Below are 23106 nucleotides of genomic sequence, written 5' to 3'. Positions count from 1 at the left end.
TTAATCTTACTGGATTACAATTTTTATTTCATTTTATCAGGGCCGGATCTACCGTATGGCTCTTTGGGATTTAAGGGTGAGAGACTAGCTGAGTCAAGTCAAAGTCAAAAATAGACAATAATGCGAAAGAATCAATCATTTTTTAAAATTAAACAGATCGTATGGTTTGCAGCCCTGCGAATCCTGCAATTAATCATATCCATTCAATTAATTTAATTCAAGTCTACGTTACGGTGTCTTAAGTGGGGCCCCTGAGTAGTATTAGCCCAGCCCACTAAATTCACGGTCCGGCCCTGCATTTTATTAAGAAACTTTATATATATTTTTTATAATACTTTGATCAATAAATAATGATTAAAAAGTTTCCGTGAGACATGCGTGGCAAGCTGGCAATATAGGTAAGTAGGTATTGATCACCGTATAGACGTCTGTGTGTTTATTTTCTATGATATAGGTTGACGCACGGCAAATTAATCACCCTGATGGCAAGTGGTCACAATCGCCCATAGACATTAAGCATTGTAAAAAATATCAGCCATTCCTTACATCACCAATGCGTCACAAAGCATAGGAACTAAGATGTTATGTCCCTTGTGCGGTGTACCTAGAGTTACATTAGCTCACTCACCCTTCAAATCGGAACAGCGATGCTAAGTATTGCTGTTAGGCGGTAGAATATCTAATGTTTGGGTGGTACCTACCCAGATTGGCCTGCACAAACTATCAATAACATTCGTATCCAACACTTATATATTATTACAAATATGCAAACAATTCGTATCGTTTTGATCTGATATGTACTTTTCTGGATAAAATAGGATTAAAAAATTACCAGCTGCAGTTGAGTCGGGGGGTGGTTGGAAATGGTAGGTAGCTGCAAACCCCTGGCCCGGGGACGCAGAATTGGCAGTGAACTGTAGCAGCATTGAGGGACCCGTTGACAGCACCTCGTAACCTGTGACGTACATAATCTTTAATTGTACAACAAAACAAATCCTTTCTACTGTAATATAATAATTTGTACGAATTAATTATTATTAATTGTGTATTAATATAATATTCCGATGTTCTGGGTTTAAAACCAATAAAAATTGTCATTAGCAGCTTGGACACTCCCGTTGCTCGGAATACAAGTCTTGAGCCTGAAGACTTGTCTTTCGACGTCCAATTGGATTTTGTGTATAAGGGAGTAGCTACTTACACTTAAATATTTATAGTATATAAAAAAATACCACTAACATAGAAATGAAAACGGTCTTGAAAAGATCCAGCGAAAATAAACTCAACGGTTTCTTTATCCAATTTTATGATCGTTCAATATTCTGAGAATATAAAATAGTCTAAAAGTCGATCGCTCCATTCTATGTGTCCTTTTTATATTTTTATTTAAAAACAAACTCATATTTTAAAATCGTATTCATTGCCTCATAAAAAAGTTACTGATGCTGTGCTTTCGAGGAAATGTCGTAATAACTTATATAGTATTTGTACCTTGTTTTAATATTATAAGCATTATAATTTCTCAACTCGCTTATTATTTCGAATATATATTTTTTTTATTTTCATCAGTTAATTTCCAAATTAATCTTTATATACCGGAGATTTCACGAATAATCAAACTGCGGAAGAGAAGCAGTGCGATTATCTGTTATTAATCATTATACGTAGTATATTATGCTTAAATCAATTGTGATTCGATTTTGTTATTGATAGGTTGAGGGGGATTTGTTATTGATATTTATTACAGAGCTAATGTCTATGGGCGGTGGAGATCACTTTTCAAATTAGCCCGCAAGCCTATTTCAAATGAAAACAGGTACATAAATTGGTAGATCATTTTATATAACAATAGCGTAATCCGTTAGCTGCTCGTAGAAGATCGGTTGTGGTTTTATTTTAAAGAGCTCCAGCTGTAGATGTGTAGAAAATTAAAGAGGATTCTTGATTGCAATTTACTAATTACGATTAAGATTTAACAAATAATTAATTTTAGAGAGCGGATAAAAGTTACTGGCCGGGTACAGAGTGGGCTATGTCTGTATAAAAAAAAAAACAAATGTAAAACGTGCGAAAGGCGCCATCAGCTTACAATTAAATTAAATCAAAACAAAATCTGTCATACTCCTAAGTCATAAAAATCTGTGGAATAAACTCGAAGTTTTTACTTTAAAGAGAAGATTGGTTACAAAGAGTAATGAGTGTTATGTGCTTTATTTGTGTTTTTAGTTCATCTCGTCCTTGTCGCACGAAAGGCGTTGTTATATGGTGGTCATTTTCGAAAAAATCCAAAACTTTTAAAGTTGTTGGTTTGCTTTCCAATCCTAATTTGGAATAATGTTAATGGATCTAAGAAATATATAAATGAAAATAGATTTTCAATATTTAACAATTGTGATTTTTTTTTTATAAAAGTTAATTAATGTGTTATTTGCATTCATTCAATAGCAATTAAATAATGTTTTTTTTTACAGTAAAGTGAACACATTTCCATATAATATAGGGACGAATCAAAATTTACTTTGAATTATTACTGCACATGTCATGACGGCGTGGAATTGAACCATTTCCCATTTTAATCGGAATTCTTTCAAAGAAAAATAACCCGTTGCCTTGTCACTAGTATCAGCGATGTGATTTCACATATTTCCATCTTAGTAATGATTTAAAAGGAGATAGGAACACTTGGAGCATGTTTATTGTTATTCAAAGTAACTCGTAAATGTTCCAATGATTGGCTTTGCTTACCAATGATTAGATTATTATTGGAGTTTATTTTTGGTTTACCAGCACACTGTTCTAATGGGGGGATAGATATTACGGGTTACGGATATCGGATATTTGAGGGGTGATAGACTACACACAATATTTTTTTTCTCGAAGAAGATAGAAGTCAATAATATATAATATTTAAATAACACGAAATATACTTGTCTTGTGCTGAATCCACAATCTTCTGTCAAGATTCATGCGTTGTTGGGTCTAAGATCAATTTCGCGTTTAAATTATAAGTACCTAACACGCATTGTTTTTACATAACCAATTCAATTTCATGTCTGCACTCCTATTCTGTAAGAATAGGACTGCAGACACGCTCGCTTTGTATATCACTCTTGAGACGTGTCCGACTTACAGTGATAAGTTTTTGATTTGATATCATTTAAAGGTATGTTATTATTATCACGGAAAATGTCGCATATCACGTTTACGTTCCCTATTATAATTACACATTGGAGAATTTAGAGAATAACTCTACCGTATCTTAAAAGTATCAGTCTGTTATTGTCAACAATTGATTAAGACATTATAGTTCAGAAATAAATCAAATACAAGAGGACTTAATTTTATTATTAGTTAAAATATAATCGCTTTAAATATTCAGCCAACGCTCAAGATTAATCAATCTTACTAGAACTCTCCCAATGATACAAATAGTTACTCTCCCAATGATACAAAATACAAACATTATGTATACTTTTTTCAAATAGGCACTTTTGAAAACTTTTGAACCATCATTTTGCAAGGTTAATTTAATGATTCATTTTCTTTATATAATACAACTTGGACCAATTTAGAGTGTAAATATAAACCTTGTTACTTTATACGTCAAGCACCATTTTCTATAGTAGTCGTGACAGAATAAAAGTTGAATTCACTTCGACGTGGCATTATTCATTCAGAAGCGGACTGCGACTGAGGTGACGTGCTGATAGAATGCTCGGCTGGATCGATCGATCGCGTACAATGAAATCGCGGCTTCAAAGTATATTGCGAGGAATAACTCATTTTATATGTATTGGAGGAAATACCACTATTAAATTGCTTGCGATGAAATGGCGAAAGCGTTATAACTCAATACCTTATGAAAGTTATGCGGATACGAATGGAGTTGTTATTTTCAACGGTAGCTTTGTATTTATAAAACATTTCAAACGATGTCGGATGGTTGTTGTTTTTAAATTGGCTGTCAAACAATGTTCTACCGCTATTCAAGCACGCAGTAAGTGAGGAAAAATGTTGAATAAAAAAGCTATAGACTACAGTTCACTAAACTTTATAAATTTAACCAACTTTTTTCTTGATTGTGTAATTGTTGTTGAGTTTACAGGCCTTAATAGTGTCACCAACCTTGGGCGAGTACTCAACCACGTCTTGTAATATTTAAACACGTACATCCGAAGAGATGTCTCCTGTGACGTACCTTGGATCATATCCTAGTTGGCAGGTTGGGAAGTCTATTCGTAATACTAAGACTGATATTGACATATAAAGCATAATTATATACTAATTAATTACAAAAATACAAGCCAACGTTAGAAACAGTTTTTTTTTAAATGAAATCTTATGATATTTATAAGGAACATGTTATTCTCAAATATTGCGTACTATTTAATATTATATATCTATATGATGAAGTATAAAATAGTTTAGAGGATATAATATATGTCTAACCCTTAACATTTAGCCGTAATATTCGAAAGAATAGTTCGTGCATTACTTGACATCATGATTGATTATGAAGATGCTGAACGCGAGTTGCATTGTTGATACAGCAGTTTATATTAAAACTTGCCTACGTTCCCTCGAGTGCCGTACAAAATGTTGTTTTCGCTATGGTAGATAGGTAGCTACTCAATAAATGTCACAATGAAAAATTGTCTAACCGCCACGCTGCTCCGTTCCTTTAGAGAAGCTTTAGTGACGGTAACTCTTCATGGTACATTTATTCCGGTTCTTAGTTCCTTCCTAGAGTGACGGTAATGATGTTGTCATTTATTACAGCTGTTCAGTCTCGTAAATAAAATTATGTTAAGCCAAAAAGCCAAACGTAATGCTAAATACTCGTAATCCAACATCAAATATGTACAGACTAAAGTTAATTTAATTATAATAGGATTAATAAGTCCTGTTTTGTGTGTCAGTTGTAAAATGACTGTTTCGGACAGGCACATATTAAAAGTCTACTTGGATTTGGTTTTATTTTGAATTCGAATTGACTTTAATTCTCCATCGACTTAATTTTGGCTTGGATACATGATATATTTGTGTAGTTAATTGATAAATTAAAATTGACGAATCTATATTTATACTAATATTATAGATGCGAAAGTAACTCTGTCTGTTACGTTTTCATAGCTGAACAACTGAAGCGAATTTCATGAAATGTGTCATGAAGTAAGTTTGAAACTAGAGAAAGGACATATGCTACTTTTTAAACCTAAAAACTGTCGACCAACCCTCCAAACTAACCCCGATCCCTAAAATGCGATTGACAATTTTTTATTGCAACAGAATAATAAATAATAATATTTAGTTAATTACCTTGACTTGTGTCTGTTTCAGACATACTTAGTACATTTTTATTCATAGATAACATTAAAGGATACACATAACATTACGGTTAGAAGATGTGACTATTAACCGTCGATTCTGTTCAAACCCGGGTATCACAGTATCACTTAATTTTATGTGCTTAATTTGTATTTATAATTAATGTCTACCTCGGCGATGAAGGAAAACATCTTGAGGAAAATTGCACGTGAAGGATGAGAATTTGTAACGTGTATCCAACCCGCAGTGGACCAACGTGGTCGAGTGATCTTGAATATTTTCTCCTTAAAAAGGAAAGACTGTGACGCAGAAGTAAGACCTTTATACGAGTTAGGCCACTTACAAATATCGTAACAATATAAGGAACTCGGATATATATTTGTTGTGACGATAGGCGGACGAGCAAATGGGCCACCTGATGGTTAGTGGTCACCACCGCCCATAGACAATGGCGCTGTAAGAAATATTAACCCTTACATTACCAACGCGCCACCAACCCTGAAAACTAAGATGTTATGTCCCTTTTGCCTGTAGTTACACTAGCAAACCGGAACACAACAACACAGAGTACTGCTGTTTTTCAGTAGAATATATGATGAGTGGGTGGCACCTACCCAGACGGGCTTGCACAAAGCCCTACCACCAAGATATATAGGAGTAAATTTATTATCATGACGTATAAAATAGGATAAAACTTTATCATTTTTAACGTAATCGCTATAAAATTACACACTGTAAACTAAAAGAAAGTTTCTAGTTGTCGTAGAAGATTAATACATCAGTAGAAGATATGGAATAAGAAATATCGCAGTTCAAAGTACAAACAACTTAATATCGAATTGTATTTCAAAACGTTTTGTACGATAAGTGAATGCACCGACAAATGTTGACGATAATCTCCTTGGTCAACTTCAGCGCTGATGTTCATTTATTTATCTGTTTATCTATTTACTTATTTATATTTAAATGTTCATGATATATTATACATTAACTACCGCTGCGATTCTATAAGAGTATATTAACCGACTTATGGTGATACGACATTTTGATATGTATATATTATCTTGATCGATGTCATATCAATATCTGATATATCACTGTCGTGTTCTGCGGTGAATTTCGAATTGCTCCGTACAGAATAGATCCATCGTTTACTTACAGCCGCTTTAAACTAATCGCGAGACTTTCCATCTAAATTTAATTATTTAATGAAAATGTATATACAATTGTAACAAAATGTTAGATGGGTTGATTGATCAATTGATGATAAATCAAAATTAACATTAAATTTTATTTTCTCCTTATCAGCTTAACATACAAAATAACGTTATTCCTGAGAAAGTGATTTCAAATGTAAGTTAGGTAGGTAACTTAATTGGAAAACGCATTGGAGAAGCTATGGAGCACAGTGACAGGGATCTTAGAGTGGCAATCCCATGCGAAAGGTGGAAGACTTATCTTTTAACTCTACAAGATAAAGGAGCAACTGATTTACGAGGCTGTCCTGCTTCCAAACTTCAGTCTGCTACTGAGAGTTTCGTGGTAGAAAAACTTAGTATGTTTTTATTGACCTATTCCCAGACTTGAATCCAAAGTTTTAGAATATGCAAGCTTATAAACTAGTACCTAGCCTAACGAGACAGTTTCATACATTTATAAATATTTATGTATGAAAATATAAATGGAAAAACGAAACAGAACGGTTAAACAAATATAAAAACATGTTTGTTACCTGTAATCTCGTTACATAACATAGCGATAGTTGGCGCGTTCGTGTCCCTGCCATCGAATACTTTGATGATATCCGCACGTCGCAGGCAACTGCAAATAAACTAAAGATTAACTTCGTTAAACTCGGACGTTTCTGTTCGATTGGTGATAGTTTTGAAACTCGTTGGTTTATCATTAAAATGTTCAAATAAGTTTGTTCGTGCAATTCGCTTTTATTGACCGTAGAAATTAAAATTAAATCAGTATAATTTGTTATTCAGATTCTGAATAATTTCGCAGAATAGATATAGCTTTATAAATGATTGTAGATAATGGTTAAAGGTCTGAAAAAGCTATTTATGAATTATGAAGACGTACAAAATTCAAAGATTTAATCATTAGTATTCTCGACCCAGTCAAATTTCCATATTTTAAAAAGCAAAATTTTACAACATGGAAATTTATCTCAGAAACAGACTATACGTATATAATTATTAATTGTGTTCATAATGTTGAATGTTTTTGTTTAAAATTTGCTCCTATAATTTACTAACAAACTACGTTATTAAGGCTACAGTCGCAAATATAAAAATAGTAAAATTAATCAATACGTCACCACTAATCGAATATAATATTATGCTGTGAATATGAGTAATTTTGGTCCATAGGTACAAAATTTTGTTATAGCTTTACGGCCAGGCCACCTGTCGGTACTACACATGTGATCTCATTTAGGTAAGTTGATTAGAAATCTCACGATCATTGACAGTATTTTTTATCCACAGTAATATAATAAAAGAGAAACTTTGTTTGTAAGACCTAATCCGCGAGAGAAGTCGAGGGTACAACTAGTTGATTATAATTGTTGGGCAACAATTATATATAAAAAAATATTTTTAATATTAAAAAAGCTGCAAACAAAAAAAGAACAGATGATAATTTTAATATTATGCGTGAAATTTCAATTATTATCTTCTTGGAGACAAATACATCAAACTCAACTAAAGTAATAGAAAAATGACCAAAGGCATGTAAAATATTTAAAAATATATATATCACTGTGCGTTGGAACACAGACCGGAATAAAATATCCGATAATAATTTGTAATCCGTCTGGTAATGCAAAACATACCATAAATTTATATTTATGTCTTATACGAAAATATACACAGATCTAATGATCTACGAATCATAGGTCAGACTCTGATCCCTAGATCTGTATCCATTTAAAGTCTCAAAATAAACTTCACACTAATAAGACAGAAAAATAAAAAGAAAAATAACTCTTTAAAACCAATATTCCTGGTAACCGCTATATTCAAATAGGATAATCTATTAAAAAAAAATGAATTGTTCCCATTATTTCGAATTAAAATATCTTTATTCAACATAGAAACATTACACATTCTTACTGACTGACAAAATTCTACCACCGATTCGGAAAGAAACACCCAGATCTTGAAAGAATAATACAAGTATTATTCGATGATAATCCTAAAAACAATAGAATATATTCTAACCGTAGAAGGTTTAAAGATAAACCATAGATATAAATATTCCATGCGATTTGCTAATAGCTCTGCTAATATGTACTACAAACATTTCTTGATTAATATATCTCTATTTATAATACAACACTGTTCCACTTAAGTACAATTATCCACTTTCATGAATCTATAATGAAACCGCAGATTAATCAAGATAACCAATGATATCATGTCAATTCAATGTTCATGTCGTTCATTTGGTTTAACTCCTCCCCCTTTGATTATGCTTATTAGTTTATATAGCAAATATTTCGGTATGCGTTATTGCTATTATTTTTTGTAATTGATATATTCAATGAAACTCTTATTTTTTTTTATTATAATACAAAATAATTTGCGAGTGATTTTTGGATACAATAAAACGAATTTTGAATGTATTTTTTTTTGTGTTCAACAAGAGAACGGACTGGTAAATGTGCCATCTACTTTTGAAGCTGAGTTGTTACGTTCCTTGTGCCGGTTATTAGGTACACTTACTGTGCTGACTTGCCCTACGAACCGAAACACAACAATACTGAGCAAGGCTGTTTGGCGGTAGATTGGACGAGTGGGTACCACCAAGAAACCGTATCAACATATATATAAAAGCATGTGGATCGCAGTATTTGATAACAAACGTTAGAAGTTATCATAAAAATTTCGTCCAAGAGTAAAATATTAAATTTCAACCAAACATTATCCAAGACTCGCTTGATTCGTTAATTTCTATAGAAAATTCTCGCAGATTCATATAAAAATATGCAACAGTTAACGTATATTCATTATCATGTTCTATTAATAAACTCGGAGTATATCCTCGGTTAATTAACTGCGTAATATACAGTTGCGCTTCTGTCCCATTCAAATAGAATTTGCGTTCACACATCACAGAGGTATTCTCGCTTGAATCGACTCGAATCTAATTGGGAATGTGTTAATTTGTCTCAATCGTTATTGCTTCACGAGACTTAGATCACTATCATTGTATATAAAGTTAACGTTCACTCGGCATATTAAAACGTATATGTAATAGCGATGTAACATATAATATGTTATATATAATGCAATGTGAAGTAACTGTAAATGCCACATTCCTGGACAAGAGTCTGCTCTCCAGTTGAGGAGGGAAGTTTTTCGCTCCATTTCGACTCGGTGGATAAACACGTGGCTGTATTCCAGCCTACATATTCAGGTTTGTTATGAAGTATTTCTACACCACCGAGCACGAGGTAAACCATAATTATTTACGTAAAAGCCCAGTGACGCTTTCCCGGCTTTGAACCCGCAATATTCGGTCTAGGTAAATTTGATATAGTCACTGAACCGTCTCAGATCTTCTTTACTTTTGTTCAGTTTGATTTAAAATATCTCGAATTAGTTTTAAAGTAATTTATATTTTGTTTTTGGTACATTTATGTCATTTACTCATGCGTTAAGCCAACATTTAAACTAACTTTGACGAGTTACAAAAGTATATTGAAATATAAAATATAGCAATTTCCTCGTGTCACCTTTAGAAATACTTTAATTACAGCCTTTGGTCAATCATAAAACAAATTTAAACCACATTATAAAATGCCTGTGTACAGCCTGTTATAGTTTTATTATGGTTATATAATGCTTTGTATATACGTAATTATTATTATTTTTATGATATATGTACGAGCAAATGGGCCTTCTGATGGTAAGTGGCCACCACCGCCGATAGACAATGATGCTGTTATAAATCTTTACAATTCCTTACATCGGCAATACACCACGAACATTGGGAACTAAGATGTTGTCCCTTGTACCTGTAGTTACTCTAGTTCACTCACCCCTCAAACCAGAATATAAAAATACTGAGCACTGTTGTTTGTCGGTAGAATATCTGATGAATGATTGGTACCTACCCAAGCTTGCCTGCACAAAGTCCTACCTAATGCTGAGTACAATGTCTAAACAAGTCTGTATGGCGCTTTAAATGTGATACTAAAATAGGTTAAGAGGGAAATGTTGTCAGTACCTTAAATTCAGTTTCAAACTGAGAAATAACTTGGCCCCTTGTTGCTAATTGTATAGAGACAGTGACCGAAGTAGTATATTTCTATTTCGAAACTTCCCTACTAGCAAAACAAGTAACATAATAAAGCCATTAAGTGGCTGTTCAGCACAAACATAATATTATTGATAACATGATGAAATTAATTAATAAAAACAACCTAAGTTGGAAGATGTGGGTAGTTACGTAACGAGGAATAATAAAATCATAACGCTATTGCAAATTGCAAAAGGTCTTAGTTATTAAGAACGAATTATTTTTATTAGTATATAGTTTCACGTATCTTATATATGTTATTATTTAAAAAAAAATGCAACGATTATTACAGTTTTCAATTGGCAAATAATTTGTGCTTACTTAATTTAAACAATTCTAATATTGATTTATTTGCTATACCGATAAATGAAAAGTCTAAACCCATAGATGTAATCATGCATTCTTGCAGTTCCTTGCTTTTACGAGTTTGTAGGTAGGATACGTCTAGATATGTAACTTTATGTAAAGTTGGTGACCACTAACGAGAAATAACTATCGAAGTTAGATAAATGCAAATTGATCTTAAAGCGTATTTTAATAAATACAATTCAGTTGTGCCAGTATGTTTGGAAATTATCTTACTTAGTAGGTAAAATAAAGGAGGAAAGGTTGTATGAATAGGACGTCATTACAATAAGTCTAAGCATCTTACGTTACTAATTGCTCATTCCGGCCAAAGGTTAAAGTAGATGGCAAAGGGCAGACTAGGTTACCCAAAAAGCTTAACATTTGCGAAATATTGGATGATTAATGAGATGAATAATAACAAATTATAGAATATTTTTACGTTGAATTAAAATTCGACTTCGGAATTGTCCGTCACCACTTTAAAAATAGTATTTATTACAAGACATTCAAATCGCGTTATGTAAAATCGCAAATGTTTAATTAAACATTATAAACGCATAGCGCTGACCACAACCACAACAGTACCGCGTTCGCCGCACTACCCGTGATGCTATGTAACGAGTTAGGTTAATATTAAATTAATGGACCGGAGCGCGGTTCCAAACTAATATCGTAATAATTGAATTTTACATTCAATTTCCTACTTTAAGGACGCGATAATTTTATTTAATCTGTGACCTAATTGTTCACTATTTTGAACGGATGAACATTTTTGAATGTGTAGTGGTCGTAATTGTTATGCCATTATACGTTTGTATATGAAAGTACTTCTATTGATTGATTTCGAAGGTCTGTTAGATTAGTTAATATCATTATAATGAAAATGATATCACTCTAAGTGATTGTAATAATTTGGAATGAGTCATAATAATATTTGTTTATATATATATTTAATTAGATAAACGCAAATGAGTTAAATGATCACTGTTTCGATTTTTATGCATGATAATTTGACAATGTTAAAAACAAAAACATTGTAATATTATATCATATTTGAAATTATTTTTTTATATTCAAGAGAAAATTGGAGTCATTTTCGTCGCGTTACGTTCCCTCGAGTCCAGTAAAGATTTGCGCTGAAGAATTTGTCATAACAACGCATTTTATCATCTCAAGTAACATATTTCACGAGTGAACTTTGTCGTGTTACCTTGAAAGTAATATTATTTATTTTTCATATTACCATATTTTATAGGTATAGTGGATTTACTGTTTATTTGAGTACATTTATATCAATATTATATTTCTTAAAAATAAATAGAGTCGTTCATTATTATATTTTTGGTAAGGGTATATCTGTTATATTAGTATAATAAATAATAAATATAAATATTGGACAACATCACATACATTACTCTGATCCCAATGTAAGTAGCTAAAGCACTTGTGTTATGGACATCAGAAGTAACGACGGTACCACAAACACCCAGACCCAAGACAACATAGAAAACTAATGACGTTTTTCTACATCGACTCGGCCGGGAATCGAACCCGGGACCTCGGAGTGGCGTACCCATGAAAACCGGTGTACACACTACTCGACCACGGAGGTCGTAGAAGCTTATCTTTCAAGCTATAGTGTTAGCTTGAAGTATAAGCTTCAATCTATACTAATATTTTAAATGAAAACGTAACTCTGTCTGTCTATTGCTCTTTCACGGTCAAACCACTTAACCGAGTTTGATGATATTTGGTAAGCGAGCTTGAACCCCAAGGAAAGACAGACTATCTTTTTTATGCCTAGCACCTGACAACGAACACCCAAAGCGAGCGACCACTAGTAGCTTATATTTCTAAAATAAATATTCGGTAACATTTATATAACCTTCTCAGAGAATATTTAATTTAAACGCTTTATTTGATTTCTGTATTTTTGTATGTAGACGCAGATATGGATTTGTCACTTAAACCGCAAAATTAATTTCGATTTGTTTGAAATTACACGACGTCCACAAATCAGCGACGTGTGACGTAACGCCATAAACTGGGCATATATTTATTTATGATTCTGAGTGGATTATAACAAGGTTATGAGATTTATACGATACGCTCTTCTTTCAGACTATTGCCTACTTTATGACATCGAAGTCATAAAGATTCTACCTAACTTTTAGTAGGAAATAACTCTGAGGTTATCTGGGCGTTCGAAGTGGGTTTTTATGTTTGAGTTACTTCTTCACGCTATTTTTCACGTGGGCTTTGTTTTCTGTTAAGTCTCTGCTTAAGTGAAATCGTCGCAGGTCCTTTATATGCTAACGAATTTATTACTAAAGTATTTTCGAGGCTATTACCTATTTGAGGAGAAATGCCGATGAGAAATGATAAAACAAAACAATCTAAACCAGGTGTATTATTATTATTATTTACTGTTATTATTTTTTGGTTATGTTTGTACACGATTTCATTCAATATAACATCGTATGAAATTCAGAGGAATAAGATAAAATAACAATTTTTAAACACTTCCTGTATCTTACTATTAAATTTCATTAACTATTTATAACTACTTTGTAAGATATTCACGTTTTTATTTAGAGATATGAAATGTTATTTGCGTATTTTAATTTCTACAGAAACATACTGTGAGAAATCACGCCTTAAATATTAAAAGGCGACATACTGTGATTGACTTGACATACGTGTATGTGTATAAATTTTAATATTTACGCATCGGCTTCTGAAATGCCACATGTCTGATCTAAGATGACGTCAGACTTTTTTTCGTGTAGAATAGCTTTACTGAGCAGAAATATTGTATTTTTTTAATTCCTTTGAATAATTTATTGAGCACTTGGATAGCATTAATTTTTACAACACAGAAAATATTTACTAAATCCGTTAGTTCCAGTAGGATCAAAATATATTTATTAAGTTAGACATATACGCTTCGAATGCTAGAGTACCGATATCAATTTCGATATTAAAATAGTACGCTAAATGAAGCGTTGTTCAAACGTTGAATATATTTTCTACGCACCTTATATCCCCTTTTTGTAAGGAGATTTCTTCAAATACTATCTTCACGCGATCCTTTGGCCTGAAAATGACAAGGACAGTATTATAATATACATTATATGAGTTTCCGCTTCACTGGGATCATATATTCCGCGAATATTTGATTGGACATACTTTATTGAAAGCAATATTATAGAGACTTGCTATATTACTTCTTTCTCGTTCGTGAATAATAATTTTTAGCAATTTTTTTTTTTATTTTTGTTTACGGATGCAGAAGTAAACATTTATTCATCCGTGTGTTCATGATGTCATGTAAGCTTGCATTATTTATCTGTTTCACTGGAATTTTATCCTGATGTTATTTTATTAAAATTTATAAAATATTTATTTTAAAATCCTTTTTTTTATAGTATATTCAGATTTAAAAATGCTCAACTGCGATTAATGAATTCCAAATAATTGATCAAATTTTTAGTTATAAATGAACATATGTGTCAGCTTCGAATTTGTTTTTAGGTTTCCAAGTTGTCTACCATTGTACCCTTTGTGTATGTCAGCGTGGGTTATTCCCATGGGTGAATGACTCTAACCAAATGTTTCGTTAATTCAAAGTTTTTAATTGCTTTGTTCAGAATTGATTTTTATCTACCACTTACTACCACATCGTTAAAAAACAATTTGTTTTCTTCGCTTTCTAAAATAAATAAATTACCTTGCGTGAAAATGGTAGGAGCAGCGAACATTGTTGGGGTAAATGGACGGGTAGCGTGGGCTGTACAGCCGGCCGTGAGTCGGACGGTTGCCGGACCGGCTGAACTGGTAGTCGCATTCGGTTCCCGGTATTTGGACGCCCTCGGTTTCAAAAAGACCTGGAAATAACATCAATATTTATTAAAAGGAAAGGCAAAGTTAGAGTGAGACGACGGTCAGTTGGAATCGAACCAGTTTTTTTATATTGATAATCAAGCCGTTATGATTTTGAGATTTGGATAAAAGCATGTTAGCCTCTGATCGTTGGATTCCAAGATAGAAAAAGTAATATAAGTATAACTTGCTACACCATTGAATAGAAGTGATTACATGTAGCCTATGTTAATATTACTGCGCCTACGGATCATGGTGTGATATTTGTAGTCGATAAGATTTCATAACAAATAAAACTATCTAACATTAAAATATTATTCAAAACTGACTGATACAATTTGATATTATCGCCCTTAATCAAACTTTCCTACTTTATATTATCAGTGTTATACATATTACTAGCTGAACTAGGAGTTTTACTCGAATGAAATTATAAAACCATACCTATAGCACACAAACCATGACCCCCATTTTACCCCCACGAGGGATAAATTACAATAAAGTAGCTCATGTCCTTCCCTGGGACTCAAACTATCTCCGTACCATATTTCATCTGAATCGGTAAAATACAGAGCTGCTACTATGTTTTCTATTACATATTATTTAATAGCTTTAAATATATTTGCTCATATTGCATTTGATTTAAAAAAAAAAATATTAAAGATTAAAAATAATTGAAATAAAAACATTGATTAAAAATATCTCATAGTTCTGAAGGTTATCATAGTTCATAGAAAATGATTAGCCGGTTCAATCATAAATAAAAGCCGTTTAATGTTATACATTTAACAGATAACAACACCGCACCTTTTTTATCTCCTGTACTTAGTTACGTAACATTACGTAGAGGAAAGCTTGTTTCATTTTGTTGTTGCCTTCACCCTGTCAGGTTATAAAATGCCCTTTAGTGTATTAAATTATGAGGATCCGACGGTTTCTAGGTTAATTGGCTCGCAGGTAACGTAGATAAAGCCAGATAAACAGAGGTAAAACTGAGTAATGTTTGGTTCCAAAATATTGTATATCATAGCCCAGATGTATTGGGTTACATCAATTTATTGCTTTAATTTTAGAAATAACCCATTTCATATTTCAAATTTCGTATTCAAACAATTTCGTATATATATGTTCAATATCAACCGTATTGTTGACTGGGTATATACACATATTATGCGAGCTTGCTTTTATATCGTTACAATTAAGTAAGTTTTATTTTATTGCTTTTCTTATTTATTTATACAAGAACGGGAAATTCAAACTTTTTATTCAATAATCCAAAGACGAATCCAAAAACCTATATACTAAAAACATTCATCTACTGGTGTAAATTTAATGTATATTTCTTAAGCATTTTTTCCGGATAGGCATTACCGACGTTTCCTTAGATATTAATATAGTTGACTAAATAAAAGCAATATTTTTTATAGAAATTTAAAACATTTTTATGAAAAAAGTTACGATAAATTAATTAAGCAAAATAATTCATAAAATGTTTTCGCTTGAATTCTTTTATACTCCAAGAATTCGGAAAGTAAATAAAAACAAAAAATGTATTATTTGAATGCGAAGTTAATTTGAAAAGTGTGTAAGCGAATGAAAGAAAAAAGTCCATTAATAATAGGAGGTAGGTAGAACTTTGTTTCCCTTAATTTCGAAACCTTTATGAGCAAGTAACAATTCATATTGTAAATAATAAGATCGCGTTGTTTCGGATTCATTTAACAATTTTACTTTGATTTCGAGTTGTATCTGAATTCTTTTCGCTTAATTTCGTTTCAAAGGATGTAGGTGAACGTGTGTAATAATGAATAAATGAAATCACTGGTCCGTTAAATGTGATGAGTTTTGTTTTTGAAATGGTAAGTGAACATTTATTTTTAAAATAATTTTATAAATTTAATCAAAGTCAAAGTCAAAAATCTTTATTCAATATAGAAGTGTTTACACTTGCTTATTGATAGTCAAAAATCTACCACCGGTTCGGAATTTAACACCTCGGATCTGAGAAGAACCGGCGAAAGAAACTCAGCGGGGTTTTTTTTTTCCATTTTGCATGTACAATAATAATGATATTTTAGCGCTATTTGAAACAGCCTGGAGGCGAAATCATTAGTGTTGTAATATCCTTTAGCACACAAACGCTCTATAACGATTCTTTTGAATTTTATAATTGAATAATTTTGAACGTTTTCTGGGATCCTATTGTAAAAACGTATACATTGCCCCAAAAAAGAGTTACTAACCCTGTATAATCGGGTACTTGGAGTAACAACTTTATTCTTGTTCCTAGTATTAATAGAATGTACGTCACAATTTCTGGCAAAATCATTTATGTTTTTGCGTATATACATAACATTATCAAAAACAAGTTGAGAAGCGACAGTCATTATTTTAATTTCTTTAAATTTACCTCTTAACGAATCTTTTGGGCCCAGGTTATAAATTGCACGAATAGCCCTCTTCTGCAGTACAAAAATGGTATTAATGTCAGCTGCATTACCCCAGAGTAGGATGCCATACGACATTATACTGTGGAAATAACTGAAATACACAAGGCGAGCCGTATCCACATCAGTCAAAAGTCTAATTTTATTTTACCGCATAGGCTGCAGAGCTGAGTCTATTCGCCAATTATTATAATTTGTATTTTAAAATCCTACATATAAATTATTATAAAATAAAATGAAAATGATATGAGTATTATTTGTCACTTACTGTGTTTGTATTACTCATCAGTGTAAATGATAAAACCAAACTATTTTTAAGGAATAGATACAAACATAGTTCTTCTCTTATCCGTTTTAGAACACAACTTTAAGTGGTTTCATTAGTGTAAAATATAGAAGTTTTTGTGTTATGCCTTATAAACAAAATATGAAAAGGCGTAGAACAGGGTTAACTTTATTTATATCAGTTCTAAAATACATAATAATATCCATAATCGAGACTGGAAACAAAATTCACATAAATTGAAAATACTTCAATAACCTTAGATTCGATGATGTAATCTCTTCTGAAAATTAGCTTAGGCGCCAGACTTAGTCGATAATACACAGAGTTTCGAGTATGTAAGGAGCTATTTATATATATTTAGGGAAATGCATTTCATTCAGCAAATCCAGAAATAAATATGAAATTCATAGAAGGATAAAAGTAATATGGAGTAAATTCTGGAGCTTAAAATAAATGATGAAATTAAAACTAACCTTCTATCTGATAAAAAAATTAATTCGGGAGTATCCTGCATGTCATACAGATCACAGACTTGGATATACAACGACCATAAGGGAAAGAATACAGAAGACCTGTGAGGAGAGATGTTACTAGCTATGGACAAGAGTATACTGAATGTTTGGTAGGAAAAGACTGAAGTGGAAGTGATTTGCTTACGTGGGAACAGGATAGAAGATAACCAACACCGGTTATTAATTGGTCAGGTCTAAGTGGCAAGAGAGTCAGAGGACGCCAGAACGATGGATATATTAAATAAATAAAAATGCTGGAAAAGACTTGACAACGAACGCAAAGTTAAGGAAACCTGGAAGCTCTTGGAAGAAACTTAAATTAACTGAATAAATGTAAGGTAAGGAAATTGAAAGGATTTATTCCCATAACGTACAAAGAAAATCTGAATATATTTATTAACAGTTATTCATTATTATACGCCTTATGTACTCCATAAAAACGATTCTTATTCCTCATCGGCATCTATTTGAGTATATTTGAATTGCAATCGAGTAACAAGCGTTTTAACACAAATTTTTCCACTTATAAGTAGGATATTTGCCTCATACTGTAACATTTTTTCTCCGTTATAGTTACATTTAACTTATCTTCGGAACTAAGTTAGACTTTCCTTGTACGGAACAGTTCGTAATTCCGTATAGTTGCTGCCACAAAACTCGCTATATTGAAAAAGTAATGAAAACCAGACTGCTCGTTCAACTCATGATACTAAGAAACTATTTCTTTGAAGAGGTCGATTTTTTTAAATTATATTAGGGATATAAAAGTTACTTTCAATAACGTTAATTTACTTTATTTCTTTTTTAAGTGTCATCAATAAATACTTTTACTTAACAAAGTTGCAAATAATTTGTTATTAATTCATCTACGGATCAATTTTTAGGTCGTACTACGTAGAACATCGTTCTCGAACGACGACCTTAAAAAGATTTCGGGACATCACTCGGTTCTGTAGAAAAAATCTCTCTAATCTTTTGAATTTGCTTAAATCATAGTATGCGTATAATCATGACATTTTATAAATCAATATTTTATAGAACTATTTTATGATTAATGTGAAATAGCAATTATTAAGATAAAGCTATTTAAAACATACATATATATATGTATATAAATTAAATTATGTACTAAAAATCTACAACAACGTATTTTCTGCTTGCACAACCACTTTGAAATCAGCTTTCTGAAGCGTTTTTTCCAAATCGATACGATTTGGGAACCTTCAGGAAAAGTGCCTGCACACTTTTTAAAGGCCGGCAACTCACTTCAAGCCAATCGGTGTTGCAGATAATGGACGCTGGAAGTCATTTTCCATCATGCGAGCCTCTTGCTCGTTTGTCATCTTGCATACCATGAAAAAGACAAGCAAACTCAGGATTTTGTACTAAACTTGCTTAAATAAAGTTTACTAAAAACAACGAAAACGGTGGTACGGTGTGGAAAATTTGTTTGTATCGAAATGTTTAAGATTAATATAGACAATGGTCCATTGTATTGAACACCTGGATCATCTCGGATATTCGCGTGTTCAAATTATAGCGAACATATTTTCATGACTGGTAATTTGTAAACACGTAGAATTTACAGAATAAAATTTTTTTTTTGAATTTTACTCTGACATTGTCTTGTTACACGTGAAGTTTTGAAGATGGGAATGTTTATACATCCGTAGTTCGCAGAGCACAGACAGCCATTGGTCCTGCAGCTTAATTCTAATCAGTTCTGTCATATTGACATCCCATTGGATTATTAGAGTAAGGGAATTGAGAGATCACCTGTGTTTGTGCACTCAGTTGGGTGCTATTATATCCTGCGCAGCTAGTAACTTGGCTAGTTTTTCTTGAGAATTGCAGCGGTTAAAAATCATTAGAAATATTACGACAAACATATTCCAAATATTAGTTTCACAGAGCTTTTTTAATTTTTTCGTAAATAATAACTTTTTCACATCAGAACCAGCTAAGAGGAAAAATTAGGTCACGAGTGCACTTCAATATCAGCCAACAATAAACTGCGCAGTGATGTACAATTTATCTTCGAAGGTAGCCGGTAATGAAACGCAAACACACCTGTGTCGTCTACTTACCAAGAACAGAAAATTGAATCTTATTCATTCAAAAATAAGATACATATACGTTTGTGTAAGCTTTTGTAACAAGCGTTAGCCGTGTTAACCACAATATGCTTTGCAGATTACGGGGAATGCGTTTTGTCACATTTTTTACAATGTTTACAGCTGCTTACCACTTAAGTCGTTTCCCTTTTGCGCACCAGTTTTGTATACTAATATAATAATATATATTTAAAGGTAATTTAGCTCTGCTATCTACGATATGTCGATTTAAAAAAAAAAATTTTTAGGTACGAATTGTGATTATTCATATTGACGTCTTTAGCAAATGGAAATGGGGCACCTGATGGTAAGCAGTCAACATGCGCCACCAACCTTGGGAACTAAGATGTTATGTTTCTTGTGCTTGTGCTAACATTGGTTCACTTTCATATCAAACCGAAACACAACAATACTGAGTACTGCTGTTAGGCGGCGGAATATATGATGTAGTTGGTGATACCTCGGCAGATATCTATCCACATAGGCTTGCACAAAGCCGAAGGAATCTAAATTTTCTACTTTTATTTAATGATAACTCATTGTGTTTGTTATGTAAGCTTTAAAGCCAAGATACATAAGTGAGCAGAGAATAATACGGGATTTAAACCCGGAAAAACATACTTGAGATTGATTTTAGAAAATAAGCAAAGTTATTTTGGAGCATTGCCTAGAATGTAGATTCCATCGAAATTATCGAAATAAGAAGTTAGAAACCAATTAAATAACATGATATAATGTACTGTCTCTAAGTCATGCGACTTCTGTTTATGTTTTCCGGAAAATAAAAATCCAAAAAAAGCGTTCAGTTTTTTATTTTTTATAAAGGTACGAACGAGCAAATGGGCCACCTGATGGTAAGTGGTCACCACCACCAACATACATTAGAGCTGTGAAAAATATTAACCAGTCTTTATAACGCCTTACACTACCAACCTTGCAGAGATAAGATATTATATCACTTATGCCTGTAGTTACACTGGTTCATTCGCTCTTCCGGAACACAATAATACTAAGTATTTCTTGGCGACAGAATGTGATGAGTGGGTGATATAGGCATCGTCACCAGGTAGGCCTGACTTGCGTAAAACTTTACCTCTAACCTAAATAATTTTATCTACTTTAATCTGAAATCGTAACATTTCACTCTCGCTGCATCAAATAACAAATTCGTAATGTTTATTTAAAAAATATATATAAAATAGATAAATATCACATTTTTAAACGTAATATTTAAATATTTCAAGAGAATACAAATTATTGGCGCTACGTAAAATATTGTTCATTGCAGCTGATAAATGATTAAGCAGAAACGATTTATATATTCAACGGAAAAATCTACTCTTGTGTAAAAACAATAATACTCAGAAAATATAAGGCTGTTATCACAACCTACGTGTTTAAAACAACGTTATTGCAAATGGCTGTTCTTCAATTGTGATAAAATCAACTAAATACAAAGGTTTTGGTACAATATAAAATTCCATTGTTTTAATAAACCACTTTCGAAATTGGTGTTCATTATTATTCATTGCGTGACTTATTCACATATTCTATCGGAATAATGTAATCTGTAATTATAATATATTTTATTATAACATTCGGAATGTCAAAGATTTTTAATTATCTTGTTCCGAAATGTTTCTTAAATTTGACATTTCCATAGTTATTTACAAATTTAGTTGCTTGGTGGTAGGACTGTGCAAAACCGTCTGGGTAGGTACCACCCTCTCATTGTTGTATTCCGGTTTGAAGGGTGAGGGAGCCAGTGTACTTACAGGCATAAGGGACATAACATCTTTGTTCCCAAGGATGGTGGCGCATTGGTGATATAAGGAATGGTTATTATTTCTTACAGCACCATTGTCTATGGGCGGTGGTGACCACTTACCATCAGGTGGCCATACTTATACTATTACATATCTTAAGTGTGAATTCGTTTGATATCAAAAGTTTAGTATCAAATATGTTTTTAGCTGCATGTATGAATTGTTCACGGGATGTACTGATACTCAATCGGCTGACATTAGATTTTTATTTTAGATACGTTAATTGATAGTTTTACAAACTCATTGCTCACTCACAATTACAAGTCATGAAGGATCACACTTTTATGCAATGACCTAAATTGATTCATTTTACGAATGTGTATTAAGTGTGGATGTTTTTTTGTAGAAATTAATAAAAAAAATTCAATTGCCACCACTACCCGCTGATTTGTACCGTACCTATTTTTTAATTATTGTTCATTTTCTTAATAACTATTATTATTTATTATTAAAGGAAATTATACAATTATTGAATTGAATTGAAATCTATAAATATATATTATATATGTATAAATTCCTTTTGCACACAAACGTTCCTTTACGATTGAATCTTTATGTATAGCTGTATACGGTTTCGATATTTTAAATTATTAAAATAAATGCATCAGGTTGATTACCGTTATAGCTTTGTTTTGAATTTGTACCAATGTTGGAAAACGAAAAATGTATAGTAATATTAAATTTATACTCAAGAGAAGGACCTCATTTAGTTACTATTATTCTTTCCTTTTAAAGTTTATTTTGTTTATTTGATGGTTTCTCTAGTGGAATATAAAGGTCAAAGGTGATTGTCAAAGGTTACTGCTCATTTATCGAGTCTATTACATCCGGGGTACCTCAAGGCTCACATCTTGGTCGATTATTTTACAATATTTGTATAAACGATGCAAATTTTATATTCAAATTTAGGCTGATGATTTAAAAAAATTACAATTCTAGACCAGCTTTTCTTATATAAAATTATTAACTATTTTATAGAATTACATTTAATTTAACTGTCCACGAATTTTGTCCCGATTTGTAAAACAAAAAGTACTAGAAATATCTTCT

At 32.1% G+C, this 23106-nt stretch overlaps 1 protein-coding gene across 1 annotated transcript in view; it reads right to left on the bottom strand.

The window, feature by feature from the left end:
* Nucleotides 1–23106, bottom strand: part of Sol1 — a 224370-nt gene that overhangs the window by 65893 nt on the left and 135371 nt on the right. Inside the window, exons 5-8 of the mRNA XM_026629750.2 lie at nt 14720–14876; nt 14027–14086; nt 7061–7149; nt 833–955 (exon numbers count right to left, since the gene is read on the bottom strand). Of these exons, the coding sequence (XP_026485535.1) occupies nt 833–955; nt 7061–7149; nt 14027–14086; nt 14720–14876 (429 nt within the window). The remainder of the gene's footprint in view (nt 1–832; nt 956–7060; nt 7150–14026; nt 14087–14719; nt 14877–23106) is intronic.

The sequence above is a fragment of the Vanessa tameamea genome, chromosome 12, assembly GCF_037043105.1.
Source record: "Vanessa tameamea isolate UH-Manoa-2023 chromosome 12, ilVanTame1 primary haplotype, whole genome shotgun sequence".
Taxonomy (NCBI): Eukaryota; Metazoa; Arthropoda; class Insecta; order Lepidoptera; family Nymphalidae; genus Vanessa; species Vanessa tameamea.
This window is presented reverse-complemented; position numbering and strand designations above follow the sequence as displayed.